This window comes from Thalassophryne amazonica, chromosome 9, assembly GCF_902500255.1.
Source record: "Thalassophryne amazonica chromosome 9, fThaAma1.1, whole genome shotgun sequence".
Taxonomy (NCBI): Eukaryota; Metazoa; Chordata; class Actinopteri; order Batrachoidiformes; family Batrachoididae; genus Thalassophryne; species Thalassophryne amazonica.
The window spans coordinates 82,994,297-83,009,821 of NC_047111.1; the positions used below are offsets into that span (position 1 = coordinate 82,994,297).

The 15,525-nt window shown below is 41.4% G+C and overlaps 1 protein-coding gene across 1 annotated transcript in view; it reads right to left on the reverse strand.

Moving 5' to 3' along the window:
- The window catches only part of abcg4a (ATP-binding cassette, sub-family G (WHITE), member 4a), a 60,986-nt gene that overhangs the window by 20,542 nt on the left and 24,919 nt on the right, over window positions 1-15,525 (reverse strand). Inside the window, exons 3-6 of the mRNA XM_034178572.1 lie at window positions 924-1,041; window positions 670-802; window positions 550-600; window positions 311-456 (exon numbers count right to left, since the gene is read on the reverse strand). Of these exons, the coding sequence (XP_034034463.1) occupies window positions 311-456; window positions 550-600; window positions 670-802; window positions 924-1,041 (448 nt within the window). The remainder of the gene's footprint in view (window positions 1-310; window positions 457-549; window positions 601-669; window positions 803-923; window positions 1,042-15,525) is intronic.

Genomic DNA, 15,525 nt, shown 5'->3' on the forward strand with positions numbered 1-15,525 from the left:
GGAATATTTTGTTAGAGCAACCAACCAACCAACATACGTCATGCTGCTGTCACACTGCCTTCACTCAGGTTGACAGTTGCCATGTTGCATTCCTCAGTATTTGCATAAATATACTTTTTTGTCAATTTTAACCAGCAGCTAGCTGATGGCATAGCAGCCATCTGTCACTTGATGCTGTAAACTGGCCACTCTGATGGAAAATAATTGGCAGCTGGTGGCTAATATGACTAATTGCTCAGGAAGCAAATAGAAAGATACATGATTTATTTCAGACTCACAAAACAAAAAATCTAGGTGCATGCTGTGCTACCTGGTGGGCTCATCAAAGAACATGACCGGGGGGTTGTTCACCAGCTCGAGGGCGATTGCCAGTCTTTTACACTGACCGCCGGAGAGAGAGATGGTGCGTGTCTGGGCACAGTCCAAAAGACCCAGAGCAGTCAGAATTTCATCCACCTGAGGCAAACCAAAAGGAACATGGGTACACAAATAAATGCTCACTGCAGCTCGCTAACAATACTGCAGTTCTAGTTATTGCATCATACGTACAAGTTCTTTTTTGACCTGCATGCTCTCATTCAGCTTCAGATTGGCAGAAACCTGAAAGACAAACATTGCTCAGCACATTTACTTCAAACAATGACGATGTGGCTCTTTAAATAAGCTCACCATCATGGCCTCCTTCACAGTGAGGTGTGGCAGCAACATGTCATCCTGCATGATGTAGCAAGACATCTTCCTGAAAGTTCTCAGGTCCCTCAGCCGTCCATTCACCAGGATCTGACCTTCCATGCCTGTCTCCCTGAGTCCAAATAAAATAAATGGATAAAACAACAGGATACTCTCTTTACTGTTCAGACGTAAAGCTCCATGGGGCTGCAGCCAACCAGCTCCAAGCAATTCCACACCCAGCCAAGTCTCACCTGTACCCAGCCAGAATATTCATCAGAGTGCTCTTTCCAGCTCCAGAAGGCCCCATGATACCAATGAGCTCCTTGCTGTTAAATCTTCCTGACAAACACTTGAGTAGGGCTTTGTTACCTGACAAACAAGGACAATACACTTACTCTTGTTAATTTCACTTGGTTCTTATTGTAATACTGTCCCTTACAAAGTACAAAGTCAAACTATTTCTCATTTTAAATTTATTCAAAGTCACAGTGGAAAAACAGGCCTGGATTCTGAAGAACTCTCTTGTGGGAGATCCATCCATTCAGAACCCCAAACAAAGGACTAAAACAGTTTTTATAAAACATAACATGGGGCGTGACAACGGCGGACCTTATTTCGCAAAATCCTTCCCTTATTGGTCCCCGTGGCCATTCAAGGGAGGTCCAGCCCCCTGCCCATAACCCACGTCATAACGAGACATATTATGATTTATATTTTAACTTGAATCTCTTTAAGTGGTAAAACCAGTTCAACCCAGTTCAACTTGCACATTTAGACAAATAACAGATAAAAGTATATCAAACTAAAAATATAACCATTTAAGTAATGTAATTATTTAATACCAAAACAAATAGCAATAGCAAATAATAGATAAACACACAAATATATCTAACACTTTTATTGTCTAAAGTAATTTGTTGTCTTGAATTTTCGTTCATTACTCAGTGGCTATTGGAGGCAAGACAACAGGTTAATCTACAAAATGAGCTTGTGTGTAGCACCTTGGGTGACTTATGTTGTGATTTAGTGCTGTATAAATAAACTGTATTGAATTAATGTTGATTTGATATTACACATTACACTGAAAATCGCTTGCAACTATAACTTGCAGAACAGTGGCAGATTAACCCATGGGCTAGCCTTTACTGAAGTTTAGGGCCCCAAGTCATGTGAGGCCCCACTTTTTTCCCCCCACAAAAACTTTGTGGGGAAAACATACTACACTATCATTAGTAAGTAATAACATGCCAACAACAGAATACTGTTGGGGAAGGTACCACAGGATACCATAATAGCCTCGTATCTGCTCTATACTACAAGGTCCAGGGATATAGTAAGAACCGGTGTCGCCGACCAAACGGTCCCCCTAAAAATCGGTCTGCCCTGCCTTCACTGTGCACGAGTCATTTCTGAGTGTCAGCAACGATTCACTGATTATCACCTCGTTTCTGCTTAAAACTGCACTCCAGTCATCATCTCAGCAACAGATATCTGAAGCTTTTGTCCAACAATCATTTCCACATTAATTCAGCATTATTTCATAAGACAGAGGACCAATCAGAGTGCCACAGCAGCACGTCTGAGTCTGACGTGCTGCTGTTGCACCTACATCATTTCGGAGCGTCAGTAGTGATTCTCCGATTATCGCGTTGTTTCTGTTTAAAACGGACTTTAGAATGATTTAAGAGGATTTAATTTGTCATCTAATGGTTAATAATCACATTATTCCCTTTGATCACTTTGGGTGTAGAGAGTCAGACTCAAACGTGCTGCCATGGTCCGAAATGACGCATGCGCAGTGAAGGCAGGGTGGAGCAATTTTTAGGGGGGACTGTTCGGTCGGTGACACCAGCACCAATGGGCCTCAGGGATTAGGACTAACTTCTGGATTTCAAAAAGTTAACTTTACAGTAATTAACTGTGTTGACTATTTGATTACAGATTCTTGTTGAGTGTCACAAATGGTCCACAACACCAAAAAAAACTGACAAAGCAATCAGGAATTAAAAGTTCAATCAACTTAATAACAATGACAACATAAAAAAAGCAATGTTGGGATAACTGAGAGTTTTCCCAACATTGCAAATAAATTTATTCTTTGAGGTGATTTCCAAGTTAAACTAACCTGAAATACCTTAGAGTTTTCATGGTTGAACTCACCGAGCTCTGCTGCTGTCTGAAACTAAATCTGTTGGTTTTCTAAGTGCTTCTTCAGATAACAGGATGATTATAGTCTGTGGAGCCTCATTTTACCCCAGCTGGAGACTTTGTAATTGGCTGCTAAATCTGGATTTCAGGAGCAGTTCTGTAGAACAAGCAGTCCTATCCATCCTAAGTGGTCAAGAACATGTAATGTTGCACATGATGGTCTTTTAACCCTCAGTTATCCACATTAGCAGAGCAGTCATGAAACACTGATTTCAGACTGAACAAATTCACACTGAGGAGTGAAATTGTTGAACTTTGGCAGCATTGAAGAAGAACAGGCCATCAGGTGCACATTAAAACAATACTAAGAGGAAAAAAAATACATGTCACACCCAGTGGCGCTAACAGGAGAAAAAAAAAGCCACAGCCATTATTTCCTTGTAGCGGTTTTTAAAAAGCGGGCTGTTAATGAGGGATGACTCATGTTCTATATAATGCGTTTCTCAACCTTTTGAAACTTAATAAAGAACCAATCTCAGAACTTGCATATGTTGAGAAACCTTCCAAATATGAGAAGCAAGAAGTTTCCATTTTACTGTCAGATATCTGTCTGCACAGCCACTGCTTTTTGTTTCAAGCTGAGTAATTAGGGTTCTCAGTGGAGCTGCCAGAGTTATCATACTCACTGTGCAAGCCTAATAAGCGCGCCCCCTGCACCCTCACAGTGCTATTATATCAGACCACTTCCCCTCAGACAGCCGACTGGCATTAAAGTAGCCACATTTTGGCATGTTGTGCATACAAATGATGAGAGCAGCTGCTGTAGGTCACATCGGTGTTTGGTATTCAGGACGGCACAGCCCCGTAGCCTGTGTCTCACCTCACTGTCCACCTACACATGCTCATCTCATCTGTGCCCCAAGTGTTTCCAGCCTGAGCTTGTATAGGCCAATTCTTAAATCTTAGGACAATTATTCAAAGAGAATTGTCAACCTATAGTCAACCTATCACTCAATTTTAGGATTATGAATGTGTTATCCATAAACCAAACACCAACCTGAATAAAAGTGTCTTCTTCTTCTTCTATTTGCTTTGAGGTTGATGGTTCTGGCAAACTGTCAGGCAACTCAGGAAAGGGAAGCAGTTCTTAGCCCAGTTTTCTGTGTTCAGCAAGTGTGAAGACCTATGAACCTGGACTGAGGATATCGTGAGGATCTGGAAAAAGAAACTTTGAGGATCTCATCATCCCTGCTGAGATGCCCTTGTTTGTGGAGTCAGGGTTTGAAGACTCGCTGGATTTGCCACCATATTCCCAGCAGAAGTCACTGAGGTATTCAAAAAACTCCTCAGTGGACAGGAACTCGACAGGAACTGATGAAATTCGCCCTGAGATACTGAGGTCTCTGAATGTTGTTGGGCTGTCATGGCTCAAACACCTGTACAGTGCTGCATGGAAGTTGCAGATAGTACCACTGGACTGGCAAACTGGGGTGGTGGTTCCCATCCCAGGGTACCAGAGAGGAGACTTAGACCAATAGTCGAACCTTAGATTCAGGAGGAGCCATGCAGGTTCCACCTTGGTCGCAGAATGGTGGACCAGCTTTTTACCCTCACAAGACTATATTAGAAGGGTGTTGATCAACCACTCTATATGTGTTTTGTGGATTTGGAAAATGCATACAAGGTCCCTCAAAGTGTCCTGTTGTCTGCATGTGTGTGTGTGTGTGTGTGTGTGTGTGTGTGTGCGTGGGGGGGGGGGGCTGAAGGAGTATGGAGTACCAGAACAGCCATATCACACGTTCCGGTCTCCCGAAGTAGGAGCTGTGTCCAGGGGCGTAGGTTTGCATATGGACCATAGGGACAAGTCACAACCAATATTTTGGGATGGCAAAATAGTCCCTACCAATATTTAGAAATTTTTTTATATAACAAAATCATTCACTATTTTTTTGCGAACTCGATACTATAATTTTAGTCGTCACGTTTTGTGTTTTCGACGTGCCAGAGTGACAGGGTTACCCATGTTGCAATTTCATTAGCTCACGTTCTTCTCACATGGACGTAAACAAAGCGCATCTCGTGGCAGGCAGTGCTTAATTTGTAAAGTGGGAGGTCCCAGAGCGCAGAGGATGGGTGGCTCCGGTGCAGTGTTGCCAGATGTACGATAATTATCGTATTTGTACGATAGTTTTGCCCTCTGTACGATGTACGATCAATAAATGTACGATCAATAATGGGAAAAAATCCAATATGTACGATAATTTCAGTTGGTTGCCCAAACATGCATCTCTCTCTGACACCCAAAAATCATTTTGCAGGTGTTGCACTCAGGCGGCATCAAATGCTGGCTTTGGGCGACCGGGACAGTCATTTGAAAGCCCGCCCCCTCTCCATACAAAGTAATGAGTTCCCATCCAATCTCTGCCGTGACAGGAAGATTCCCCAACCAACATCTTTTTTTTTTTTCGAAACTTTATTTCAACAAATGCAATAACAAACGAACAAAACACAAGAGCAAAGAGATATACAAGAAAAATTAAAAAAAGTTAAAGTTCCTTATGGAGGTGTCAACATTTTTTTCAATGTTCAACAAAATCTGCACAAGTGGCCATGGCATCGGATGACGACCCTTACCAAAAAATAGTACTGATAAGTATATAAAAAGTAAACTAGAAGTATACTTGAAACATACTTGCATATACTACTTTTTGGTAAGGGGACAGCGACCTCGAGGTTGAATTCGACTCTTTCTAGTCTAGTAATTAACACGTTTGTGTCCCTTCACAGAAAAAAAAAATCTTTCTAGTCTGGTAGTGCATTTGCTTGTGCATTTGCGTTCTTTTTGTGCCATAGTTTCCCCATTACTATAATTACTGTTTAAAAATGTGACATAAAATTCTTTGTAAATTAAAAAAAAAACGCTAAAATAGCTACGTTGTATGCATTTTGTTTGTGTACGATAATTTCTCCCAAAATACGATAATTTTGAGGTTTTAGTACGATAGTTTCATATTTCATATCTGGCAACACTGCTCCGGTGCAGAAAAACAAGAAGGGCGGGGGCTTGCGAACAATGCTGTGCGCCACACTTAAAATAAACTGCACACCCACACAAACACGCACGCACACCTTCACAAATGACACCAACACCCTGCCTTTTCCTCAAAAATTACTACATTTATGTTTGCTGTCTGTACTTTTCTGTCACTTTTGCGCTCTTTTTCATACTTTTCCCTCGTTTCAAAAGTCACCGAACGCACTTTACCGTAATATATGCAACATATAGCATACTGTTGGAAAGCACGGGTTCTTGGCTTGCTGTCAGTGTTGAAATTTTTCAGCGTGAGGACTTACATGAGAACTTACGGTAATGAGAATCAGCGGCGCACTAGTGTGAAACTTCCGTGTTTTTCCTCTGCGTTATGACATCACAGGCTTACGTTTACCGTAATACACCCTATATATCATTGTAAAGCCCTTTTTTTTGTTGGCAAATTAGGTTGCCAGATACCTACAACTGCATTATTGATTAAGAGAATAGATTATACATCTTGGTTGCAAAAACTTTTTTTTTTGTTAGCTCCACAAGTATTTTTTTTGTTGTCTTGTTCTCTCAGGTGTAGGCCTATAGAATAGATTCGTGATTTTGGGTTTGTTATTTAAGCTATTTCTTTGTCTGCCTACACACTTAATAATGTAAATAAAGTGTTAAATTATTCAGCATTATGTCGTCATATGTTATGTATTATGCTGTACTTGTGCGTCTAATGGTATGAGTGGGTTAGGGGGTGGTGGTGGTGGTGGGCAGGGGGGTGGTATTGTCCCTACCAAAGCTGAGACCAAACCTACGCCCTTGGCTGTGTCTGCATTTTTGGCATTACAGCAAACCTGTTCCTGGTAGGTGCTGGACACTGCCAGGGCTGCCCCATGTCTCCAATCCTGCTTGTGATGTTCATGAAGAGGATTTCAAGGCACAGTCATGGAATGGAGGGTGTCTAGATCAGTGACCTCAGAACTGCATCTCTGCTTTTTTATGCAGATGATGTGGTTCTGTTGGCTTCATCAGACTGTGACCTCCAAGGCACACTTGGCAGGTTTGAGGCTAAGTGTGAAGTGCCTGGGATGAGGATCAGCACCTCTAAATTTGATACCATCAACCTCTGTAGTAAAAGGGTGGATTGTCCTCTCTAGTTCATTGAAGCGTTACTCCCCAAGTGGAGAAGTTTAAGTATCTTGGGGTCTTGTTCACAAGTGGGAGTACATTAGAGTACGAGATCAATTGACTGATTGGTATCTGATGTTTTGTGGAAGCTGTACTGGACCATTGTCATGAAGAAATAACTGAGCCAGACAATGTACTAGTCGATTTATGCTCCTATCCTCACCCATGGTCATGAACTCAATGTAACAGAATAGAATAGAAACTTTATTGTCATTGCATATACATACATACATACAAACAACGAAACTTGTCCTGTGCATTTATTCCATCCTAATTACAGTTAGGCACAATCCAACAATTAGGAGCAGTGGGCAGCCACAGCCCGGCACCCGGGGCCCAAGTCCACATGCCTTGGTCAGGGGCAGAGAAAGCAGCAGACTGTAAATAAGCATGTTTTTAATTGTGGGAGGAAACCGGAGTGCTGGGAGGAAACCCACACAGACACAGGGAGAACATGCAAACTCTACATAGAGAGGCCAGGAATCGATCCCACGACCTTCTTGCTATGAGGCACCAGTGCTAACCACTAAGTCAAAGTGCCGCCGCATGACCAAAAGAACAAGGTTGCAAATACCATCTTGAGTTCTTTGAGTTTTGCATCTTTTTCCTGGATTGGTTGCTTGGAATGACTGAACTTTGTGCATTGACCATCTGCTCATATTTTGAACAGTTTCTGCTGCTTGTGGTTAACCTCTGCCTATTTCATAACGAAGCCTGCTGCCTGCTTTGCCATTAACTATCTGTCAGACAATAAACCTACTTTTACCTTCCATCATTGTGGTTTTCTGCCTTGGGGTCCTCTTTTACAACCCCAATTCCAATGAAGTTGGGACGTTGTGAAAAATGTAAATAAAAACAATGATTTTCAAATCCTCTTCAACCTATATTCAATTGAATACACCACAAAGACAAGATATTTAATGTTCAAACTGATAAACTTTATTGTTTTTGTGCAAATATTTGCTCATTTTGAAATGGATGCCTGCAACACGTTTCAAAAAAGCTGGGACAGTAGTATGTTTACCACTGTGTTACATCACCTTTCTTTCTAACAACACTCAATAAGCGTTTGGGAACTGAGGACACTAATTGTTGTTTTTCCTCTGTCTGCATATATAGTAATAGTAAATGCCACACTGGCAGAACCATTTATGAACATTAATACACATATATGCAATTTATTCTTCCAAGACAGAAGGTATGTAGTGTGTGAGTGAACGTGGTGTGCGTGTGTGACCCCCATCCGCCCTTCCCGAACAGGCTACGACATCCTACTCAAAGGCAACCGACAACTTCTAACAGGAAGGGCCAACCACCAAAACAACACAAAGACAAACAAGAATGAAAGACAAGTGGTGAAGGCAATAACTGTGAAGTGAGACACTGAGGAGACGGGGCCCCAACCATACAACATACCATGACAAACAACCACACATGAACAAGCAGTGACAGCAACAGTCTGTTGTATAATTAATGAGCATCCATACCCTAATCTAGGACACCAGAGTCTTGATCCCCTTGAGAGCACCCAAAACCAAATTGTGCTGACGGCCACAAACATGCAACCATCCACACACAGAGAAGCAGATCACAGCTAAATATCTGATCACTACTGTGGCTGGTGTGTTGGGCCAAGACAAAAGTACAGAACCTTACCATATGACATGGATCTCTCCAGCATGTCTGAAGCCATACGGCCGACCGCAAGCAATGACGGAGGCACGGGAGCAGCCCAACACAGCAAGGGAAGCACGCAGGGTGCCGGCATGGGCCCACCAATAGGGGGGGCCCCAGAACCACACCACACAGGGCCATGGCCCCCAAAGGCAGGAGCAAGCGGCGGCAAGGACGGGGGGGGCAAAGGAGCCACTGCAACCAAATCCAAGGCACGGGCAGGGACCACCGAACCAAACGAGGCGAGGCCCGATCCCCCGGGCCAGGAATCACACGAGGCCCCCCAACACCCAAGACCCCCCCCCCCCCAGTGCAGCCAGCAGGACCCCTCCAAACTCTCCCCAGCCCCCAATCCCCAAGGACACTAATTGTGAGTGTCATGATTGGGTATAAAAGGAGCATCCCCAAAAGTCTCAGCCATTCACAAGCAAAGCTGGGGCAAGGATCACCACTTTTTGAACAACTGCGTGAAAAAATAGTCCAGCAGTTTAAGAACAATGTTTCTCAATGTTCAATTGCAAGGAATTTAGGGATTCCATCATCTACAGTCCATGATATAATCAGAAGATTCAGAGAATCTGAAGAATTTTTTACACGTAAGCGGCAAGGCCGAAAACCAACACTGAATGCCCGTGACCTTCGATCCCTCTAGCGGCACTGCATTAAAAACTGACATCATTGTGTAAAGGATCTTACCACGTGGTCTCAGGAGCACTTCAGAAAACCATTGTCAGTTAACACAGTTCGTCGCTACCAGCTTTGGGGAGTAACAAAATACATGTGAAAAAATGAGGTGGGCTTCATAGATAATTGGCAAAGCTTCTGGGGAAAACCTGGTCTTGTTAGGAGAGACGGCATCCATCCCACTTTGGATGGAGCAGCTCTCATTTCTAGAAATCTGGCCAATTTTCTTAAATCCTCCAAACCGTGACTATCCAGGGTTGGGACCAGGAAGCAGAGTTGTAGTCTTACACACCTCTCTGCAGCTTCTCTCCCCCTGCCATCCCCTCATTACCCCATCCCCGTAGAGACGGTGCCTGCTCCCAGACTACCAATAACCAGCAAAAATCTATTTAAGCATAAAAATTCAAAAAGGAAAAATAATATAGCACCTTCAACTGCACCACAGACTAAAACAGTTAAATGTGGTCTATTAAACATTAGGTCTCTCTCTTCTAAGTCCCTGTTGGTAAATGATATAATAATTGATCAACATATTGATTTATTCTGCCTAACAGAAACCTGGTTACAGCAGGATGAATATGTTAGTTTAAATGAGTCAACACCCCCGAGTCACACTAACTGTCAGAATGCTCGTAGCACGGGCCGGGGCGGAGGATTAGCAGCAATCTTCCATTCCAGCTTATTAATTAATCAAAAACCCAGACAGAGCTTTAATTCATTTGAAAGCTTGTCTCTTAGTCTTGTCCATCCAAATTGGAAGTCCCAAAAACCAGTTTTATTTGTTATTATCTATCGTCCACCTGGTCGTTACTGTGAGTTTCTCTGTGAATTTTCAGACCTTTTGTCTGACTTAGTGCTTAGCTCAGATAAGATAATTATAGTGGGCGATTTTAACATCCACACAGATGCTGAGAATGACAGCCTCAACACTGCATTTAATCTATTATTAGACTCTATTGGCTTTGCTCAAAAAGTAAATGAGTCCACCCACCACTTTAATCATATCTTAGATCTTGTTCTGACTTATGGTATGGAAATAGAAGACTTAACAGTATTCCCTGAAAACTCCCTTCTGTCTGATCATTTCTTAATAACATTTACATTTACTCTGATGGACTACCCAGCAGTAGGGAATAAGTTTCATTACACTAGAAGTCTTTCAGAAAGCGCTGTAACTAGGTTTAAGGATATGATTCCTTCTTTATGTTCTCTAATGCCATATAACAACACAGTGCAGAGTAGCTACCTAAACTCTGTAAGGGAGATAGAGTATCTCGTCAATAGTTTTACATCCTCATTGAAGACAACTTTGGATGCTGTAGCTCCTCTGAAAAAGAGAGCTTTAAATCAGAAGTGTCTGACTCCGTGGTATAACTCACAAACTCGTAGCTTAAAGCAGATAACCCGTAAGTTGGAGAGGAAATGGCGTCTCACTAATTTAGAAGATCTTCACTTAGCCTGGAAAAAGAGTCTGTTGCTCTATAAAAAAAGCCCTCCGTAAAGCTAGGACATCTTTCTACTCATCACTAATTGAAGAAAATAAGAACAACCCCAGGTTTCTTTTCAGCACTGTAGCCAGGCTGACAAAGAGTCAGAGCTCTATTGAGCTGAGTATTCCATTAACTTTAACTAGTAATGACTTCATGACTTTCTTTGCTAACAAAATTTTAACTATTAGAGAAAAAATTACTCATAACCATCCCAAAGACGTATCGTTATCTTTGGCTGCTTTCAGTGATGCCGGTATTTGGTTAGACTCTTTCTCTCCGATTGTTCTGTCTGAGTTATTTTCATTAGTTACTTCATCCAAACCATCAACATGTTTATTAGACCCCATTCCTACCAGGCTGCTCAAGGAAGCCCTACCATTATTTAATGCTTCGATCTTAAATATGATCAATCTATCTTTGTTAGTTGGCTATGTACCACAGGCTTTTAAGGTGGCAGTAATTAAACCATTACTTAAAAAGCCATCACTTGACCCAGCTATCTTAGCTAATTATAGGCCAATCTCCAACCTTCCTTTTCTCTCAAAAATTCTTGAAAGGGTAGTTGTAAAACAGCTAACTGATCATCTGCAGAGGAATGGTCTATTTGAAGAGTTTCAGTCAGGTTTTAGAATTCATCATAGTACAGAAACAGCATTAGTGAAGGTTACAAATGATCTTCTTATGGCCTCGGACAGTGGACTCATCTCTGTGCTTGTTCTGTTAGACCTCAGTGCTGCTTTTGATACTGTTGACCATAAAATTTTATTACAGAGATTAGAGCATGCCATAGGTATTAAAGGCACTGCGCTGCGGTGGTTTGAATCATATTTGTCTAATAGATTACAATTTGTTCATGTAAATGGGGAATCTTCTTCACAGACTAAAGTTAATTATGGAGTTCCACAAGGTTCTGTGCTAGGACCAATTTTATTCACTTTATATATGCTTCCCTTAGGCAGTATTACTAGACGGTATTGCTTAAATTTTCATTGTTACGCAGATGATACCCAGCTTTATCTATCCATGAAGCCAGAGGACACACACCAATTAGCTAAACTGCAGGATTGTCTTACAGACATAAAGACATGGATGACCTCTAATTTCCTGCTTTTAAACTCAGATAAAACTGAAGTTATTGTACTTGGCCCCACAAATCTTAGAAACATGGTGTCTAACCAGATCCTTACTCTGGATGGCATTACCCTGACCTCTAGTAATACTGTGAGAAATCTTGGAGTCATTTTTGATCAGGATATGTCATTCAAAGCGCATATTAAACAAATATGTAGGACTGCTTTTTTGCATTTACGCAATATCTCTAAAATCAGAAAGGTCTTGTCTCAGAGTGATGCTGAAAAACTAATTCATGCATGTATTTCCTCTAGGCTGGACTATTGTAATTCATTATTATCAGGTTGTCCTAAAAGTTCCCTAAAAAGCCTTCAGTTAATTCAAAATGCTGCAGCTAGAGTACTGACGGGGACTAGAAGGAGAGAGCATATCTCACCCATATTGGCCTCTCTTCATTGGCTTCCTGTTAATTCTAGAATAGAATTTAAAATTCTTCTTCTTACTTATAAGGTTTTGAATAATCAGGTCCCATCTTATCTTAGGGACCTCGTAGTACCATATCACCCCAATAGAGCGCTTCGCTCTCAGACTGCAGGCTTACTTGTAGTTCCTAGGGTTTGTAAGAGTAGAATGGGAGGCAGAGCCTTCAGCTTTCAGGCTCCTCTCCTGTGGAACCAGCTCCCAATTCAGATCAGGGAGACAGACACCCTCTCTACTTTTAAGATTAGGCTTAAAACTTTCCTTTTTGCTAAAGCTTATAGTTAGGGCTGGATCAGGTGACCCTGAACCAGTTATGCTGCTATAGACGTAGACTGCTGGGGGGTTCCCATGATGCACTGTTTCTTTCTCTTTTTGCTCTGTATGCACCACTCTGCATTTAATCATTAGTGATCGATCTCTGCTCCCCTCCACAGCATGTCTTTTTCCTGGTTCTCTCCCTCAGCCCCAACCAGTCCCAGCAGAAGACTGCCCCTCCCTGAGCCTGGTTCTGCTGGAGGTTTCTTCCTGTTAAAAGGGAGTTTTTCCTTCCCACTGTAGCCAAGTGCTTGCTCACAGGGGGTCGTTTTGACCATTGGGGTTTTACATAATTATTGTATGGCCTTGCCTTACAATATAAAGCGCCTTGGGGCAACTGTTTGTTGTGATTTGGCGCTATATAAAAAAATTGATTGATTGATTGATTGATGTAATGGTGTTACGTAATTAGGATACAAAAAAAAGGTAACTGTATTCCGCTACAGTTACAGAAAAAAAGACGCATTCAGATTACAGGTATATTTAGTAAAAATGGGGATTACTTCGCAGGATTACAATTTTAATGCTTTTTATGATATTATCCAGGGTTCCAGCTAGCGCAAACTTGCGTTACGGCCCGTTATGCTATAATTTTCGACCATTATGCTTATTTTGGACTGTTGCGATTTTCAATACAGTGTCTGTAATCAACCGTTTCTGCAGCGCGACTCCAGTTTGAAGCGTGAATCGAAGCAATGCTTCAATCCAATGGCTCGTGGCTCTTTGATTCACTGCTCTTCAGAAGCGGTAAGTTCGCTTCTTCACCCCTCTGAAAGCCATTAAAATATCATGAGTCACTTTTGTGTGGATTAAAGTCACTAACTGGGACTCTGGTCTTGTTGCAGTTGAGAAACGAGAATCGGCCTCCGTTTTGTCACAGCTTCAAATGCTGTGCGGCTCTCTGACTCTGTCTCTCTGAGAGAGTGTCCGCTCGGAATTAATAACTTCAAAACGAATTGCCGCTTTAAATAAAATGACACCTCTTACAAATGTTGCAATACAGACAATAAACTACAATCGACTAAAACGTTTTTTCCTCCCAAAATGAGACGTCCTGCATTCTTTATGAACCTGACCTGCAGCACATCTGCAAGAGCTGCAGCTCATAGGTATGGAAAGACATTCATGCCAATAATAATGTCTGAAAGGAAATGCTTTTGACAAAAACTAACAGATTTTATTTCTGTTTATGTCCAGAGATCAAGGATCCACCATGTAGAGTTTATTATGTCCAGAGTTTAAGGATCCAGTAACCAATTTCATATTTATTTACTTTAAGACTCAATAAAATGTTGTTCAATTTCAATTTAATCAGTTTATAAAGCGCCAAATTACAACAAAAGCCGTTTCAAGGCGCCTCACACAGAACAGTTCAACATAAAAAATTAAAATAAATAAATAAAAATAAAAAAATCAAATACCTAATTAAAAACAGAAGTAAAAGAATAAAACATAACAAAATAAAAACTGCTCATAAGAAAGAGAATAAAAATAAGTTTTAAGTCTTGACTTAAAAATGTCCACGGACTCCGACTGCCTCACTGAGGGCCATGTACTGGTAAACCCAATCAACATTTCAATCAACATTTATTTATAAAGCGCTTTACAGCACCGACTGGTGTCCAAATAGCTTAACATTAAAAACACAAATTTACAAAAATAAAACACATATAAAAAAAAATTTTAAAACAACACATAAAAACCAACATAAAAATAACAGAACATGTCACCTCCCCACTAAGTGTTAAAAGCCAGTTTAAATAAATAAGTCTTTAACTTAGATTTAAAAAGTGCTAGGTCAGGAATAGTACGTAACTCAAGAGGTAGCTCATTCCACAGTCTGGGGCCAGCTACCGCGAAAGCATGATCACCCCAGCGTTTATATCTTGACCTTGGAACATCTAAGTAAAGCTGGCCAGACACCCTTAATGTCCTACTGTAGGTGCGCAAAGTTAAAATTTCAGACAAGTAGGGAGGTGCAAGGCCATAAATAGTTTTAAAAACAAACATTAAAATTTTAAAATCAATTCTAAAACGAACTGGAAGCCAGTGGAGTGAGTACAGGATGGGTGTAATATGCTCACGTCTAAAAGTGTTTGTCAAAAGACGAGCAGCAGCATTCTGCACCAACTGGAGACGTGCAAGAGACGACTGATTAATGCCCGAATAAAGTGCATTACAATAATCAAGTCTGGAGCTGATGAAAGCATGAATGGCCGTCTCAAGATCACGTCTACTGAGAAAGTGCTTTATTTTAGCCAAAAGCGAAGTTGGAAAAAACTAGCTTTGACAACAGAATTTATCTGTTGATCGAACCTCAAACAGCTGTCAAATATCACTCCCAAATTCTTGACAGCTGGTTTTACATAGTTAGCCAAAGCACCAAAATTTGGTGTTACCACATTTGGTATGCCAGTGCGCTCAAACACCATGATCTCAGTTTTACCATCATTCAGGTAAAGGAAGTTTTGGGACAGCCACTGCTTTACATCACGAATACAATTAAATAATGATGACAAAGCATCACTCCCATTAGTCCTCACAGGCAGATAGATTTGCAGACCATCTGCATAACAGTGAAAGGACAGGTTATGCTGGGTTATAACTGACCCCAATGGCAGAATGTACAAAGAAAATAGAATCGACCCAAGGACAGATCCCTGCGGCACTCCACAGCACAGAGGAGCAGTTGATGAGGAAAGGTCCCCAATCATGACAGAAAAGCTCCTTTCAGCCAAATATGATCTAAACCACTTAAGTGCAGTACCA